This window comes from Capsicum annuum, unplaced genomic scaffold, assembly GCF_002878395.1.
Source record: "Capsicum annuum cultivar UCD-10X-F1 unplaced genomic scaffold, UCD10Xv1.1 ctg47635, whole genome shotgun sequence".
Classification (NCBI taxonomy): Eukaryota; Viridiplantae; Streptophyta; class Magnoliopsida; order Solanales; family Solanaceae; genus Capsicum; species Capsicum annuum.
This window is the reverse complement of record NW_025855295.1, coordinates 1-3,895: the sequence shown is the minus strand read 5'-3', so window position 1 is coordinate 3,895 and position 3,895 is coordinate 1. Positions and strand designations below refer to the sequence as shown.

At 33.8% G+C, this 3,895-nt stretch overlaps 1 protein-coding gene across 1 annotated transcript; it reads right to left on the bottom strand.

Annotated features, from left to right (window-relative positions):
- Positions 1–218: 218 nt before the first annotated feature.
- LOC124892478 (loganic acid O-methyltransferase-like) lies at positions 219–3,762 on the bottom strand (the record flags this gene model as incomplete). The annotated part of the gene is made up of 4 exons (XM_047403761.1): positions 219–557; positions 729–814; positions 1,381–1,711; positions 3,604–3,762. Coding segments are annotated over 4 exons (915 nt in total), but the record flags the coding sequence as incomplete, so codon positions are not given.
- Between the last annotated feature and the right edge of the window lie 133 nt (positions 3,763–3,895).

The following is a 3,895-nucleotide window of genomic DNA, read 5'->3' as shown; positions in this document are numbered from 1 at the left end:
TGGTTCAAGCAAAATAAATAGTATATCACAAAGTATGAAAGAAAAGGAAAAATACATCATTAAAGAAGTTAGGTTGAAAATAATGAAAAAAAATTCAGTAGCAACAATAACTAGTTATAAAAAGAGTCACGAGAACAGTAGAAACAACAAATAATACAGCAAGTGAAGCAAAGGAAAATTAATTACTAAACTTCTTCCATAGATTCCTCCCTAGAAATTCATTTACGCTTCAAAGCGACAAACAATTGACATGATTTCTCATAATTAGATTTCATCCATGTCGAAATCTCTTCACTTTTTAGAATAGTTCTTGCACAAGCTTCTTTTGCTATTTCACTTCCAAAGTGATTTATTATTAGTCCTTCTAAAACAGCCCTTAGATTTATCATTAAAGTCTTTGCATCAGCCTCATCCACAAGTTTTGATTTGGGATATGTCAATTCCATTCTCTCAATACTAAAACAACCATTTTTCTCTTCCATTTTAGTCATATCTTCAGGAGATGGAAAATACATTAGCAAATTAAACGAGTCAACTAAAGATTCATCTAATTTTTCCTGTGTCAAAAAATAAATAGACATCAATTTAAAATGTATGCTCATATATTTTAGGGATAATACTCACAAAAATATCTGAACTTTCATCAGATTTCCAGTTGAGCGCATACTGAACTTTGAGGGGGTCCTATTACCCCCTAGACTTTTTTTACGTATTTTAATGACATATACCTGCCCACTTGGACACGTGTAAATATGAGATTGGATACACGTGTAAAACGAGATTGACGCATTTATTACACCGCCAGCCGCCAAAACTGGGTATAGAGTTTCGGGGGAAATTAAATCCACTTTATTTTTATTAAAAAAATTATTTATTACTATAATTTTTTCAAGACGGAAAAAGAATATAATTGAAGCAACTAAAAAGAATTAAAAATATAAAAAATTAAACTATAAGTAGTAGGTTTAAATATCTTTATGGATCAAAGTTGGGCATCATTATGAGCCCATTGGGTTGATGATTTATGATGGGTTCAGTTGGGATGACTCAAATCAATCCATCTTCAAAATCACTTTAGCCCAATCCATCAAAACATGAGCGAGTTAGGCTGGTCAAATAGGTTTGGGCTAGTTTTATCACGCTGAAGCTTGAAAAAAGTGCTACAAAAAAGGATTGACAACACTTTCTACAAATATAATGTGGGTAGTTTGATGTATTTGATGTAATTGTAGAACACATTAAGTGAAAGGTACGATGAAAAAGTCAAAAATATTCAAAAAAATAGACAAATAAAAATTTCGATCTATGAGATGTGTCACATCACATCATAGACCTGAATTATATAATAATATATGAATTTCTCTATAGAAACTTATTTACGCTTTAAAGCGATAAATAATTGACATGCTTTTTTATAATTCGTTTTCATCCTTGTTGAAATTTCATCGCTTTTGAGAATAGTCCTTTCAAAAGCTTCTTCTGCTATTTCACTTCCAAAATGATTAATGAAAACTCCTTCTAAAGCAACCCTTAAACTAATTAGTAAAGCCTTTGCATTAGCCTCATCCACAAGCTTTGATTTGGGATACGTTAACTCTATTCTCTCGATGCTAAAACAATCATTTTTCTCCACCGCTTTAGTTATGTCTTGAGGAGAGGGAGAATATGCTGGCACATTAAATGAGTCGACTAGAGATTCATCTAATTTTCCCTGTGCCAAAAAGAAATAAACATCAAAATTAAAATTGTATGGCTATAATTGTTACTCCGCTTAATTTTGTCAGTAAATGCACCGTTTTCACCCTAAACTAAAAACAAAATTGTTGAGACACATCCAAACTTAAAGGGGGTCCTATTACCCCCTGGACTAATTAAAATCGTATTTTTGAAAACCTCACTGTGCCTACGTGGACCTTCAGTGTGTTGATTCACGCAATATACCACGTAGGCACTAAGGTTGCCAAAAATACGATTTTAATTAGTCTGGGGTGGAGGGGGGGGAGGGTTATAGGATCCCCTTTAAGTTGGAGTATGTCTCAACAATTTCGTTTATAATTCAGGGTGGAAACAATGCATTTTCTCTAATTTTGTTTAGTTTGTTTGATTTTGATTAAACACGAAATTTAAGAAAGTAATTAAAAAAAATTATTGAATCTCGTGGTCTCAAAACTAAAGATAAGTGGAACGTACCAAAATATTCTTTAATCTTTTGATCTTAAATATATCAAGTGAAAAGTTGAAATTTAAAAGTTGCCAAAAAAAGAAAGTTGTTTTAATTTGTTTGTTTATTTTGATTTGACATGAAATTTAAGAAGGTAAAGAAGACTTTTAAATGTTGTGGTCCAAATTAAATATATGTAGAATGTAACAAAGTGTCTTTTAATCTTGTGATCATAAATGTGTCATGCATAAAAAACTGAAACTAATTAATAAGTTGTCAAAAAAAAAATAAAAGTTCTTATTGTAAGATACTTAAAAACAAAAGTGAGACAAACAAACTACTTATCTCATTCACCAAAAGTTCTTAAGAACATTTCCATGTCTTTTCAAATTGAGCAACATAAGCATTCAACACTTCAACATTTGATGCACCTTCATATTGAATCAATCCTTTATTCCATGCTGGGGATTTTTCATCGAACAACTCTTCTGGACACTTAGATAACCAATGTATTGCAGTAGAACAATGTGCAAAATGTATCAATCGCGATGAGAATAATCTACCATGGAAAGATCTCGGAGCTCTGAATGCATAGTAGGATCGATCGATGGGTAGTGATCGAAAGAGGGTGTTGAAATCATTGGTGACATGATCATTGAAAAATACTTGGAATTCAAGAATATAGATCTGTTTGGAAACAATTGACTTACCCACTAGGGTAGAAACTAAGAAGGGCTTAGGGATCTTTTCAAGACCTATTTCAACATTTACTGCAACTAGTGGGGTCACATAAGAGAAATTTGACCCAGGATTTTACGACACATAAACATCTAGATGAAAGACACGAAGTATACCAGTGACAACATCTTATGAACTCTCCAGCTCCCGATGAAATGGTAAAGCATATAACAAATTCTGGCACTGATTGCCATCGATACTGGATGATGCGCCCTGAGGAGGGACTGGGCGACCCAAAGGAGCTAGTACGCTAGTAGCCAGAGTCTAGGGATGAACATCCCTTTTCCCCTTCTTAGCATGCGGACACTCTTTGATTTCATGACCCAAATTACCCCAACCATAACAACCTTTCTATCCCAACAAGCACTCACCAGGATGATTCTTACCACACTTAGCACAAGAAGGATAACTGAGTTTTCCACTTAAACTATTATGAGATCTGTACATTGAAGTATTACTCCACAACTTCTTCCTAGGTTTGGGGGTGGGAGCACTGGCTTAAAATGGCATTGGCATGGATGAATGACTCTGAAACTGTGAACGATTTCCCCTTCCAAACTTTGTCTGGCCATATTCAAACTATCCTATTCTAGCCTTCTTATCTCCCCTCTCTCTCCCCTTCAACTTTTCTGCCCCAATCTATAGGGCATGAATCATCAGTCTAGCAGGATCTATATCCCCAATAAGCATGGCAGTCCTACAACTTGTACAACATGTTGCATTGCATTGAAAGTATTTGGTCCAATTGAACATCCCAAATCTACAAAGTGTAATGTATTTGAAGAAGAAAACATGATTTTGATGTCAAGGTTTTGAATAATTGCATCTCGCAACATGTCTTTTGCACTATCTAACACTTCTTTCTGCATGCAATTATAACAGTAAAGTCACATTTAACAGTAAAGTTTAGTGATTCTATTATTATAGATGGAAAAGTTCAGTTACTTTGGTATGACACCAAAAATTATTTTTCGGAAAAGGGTCATATATACTCTT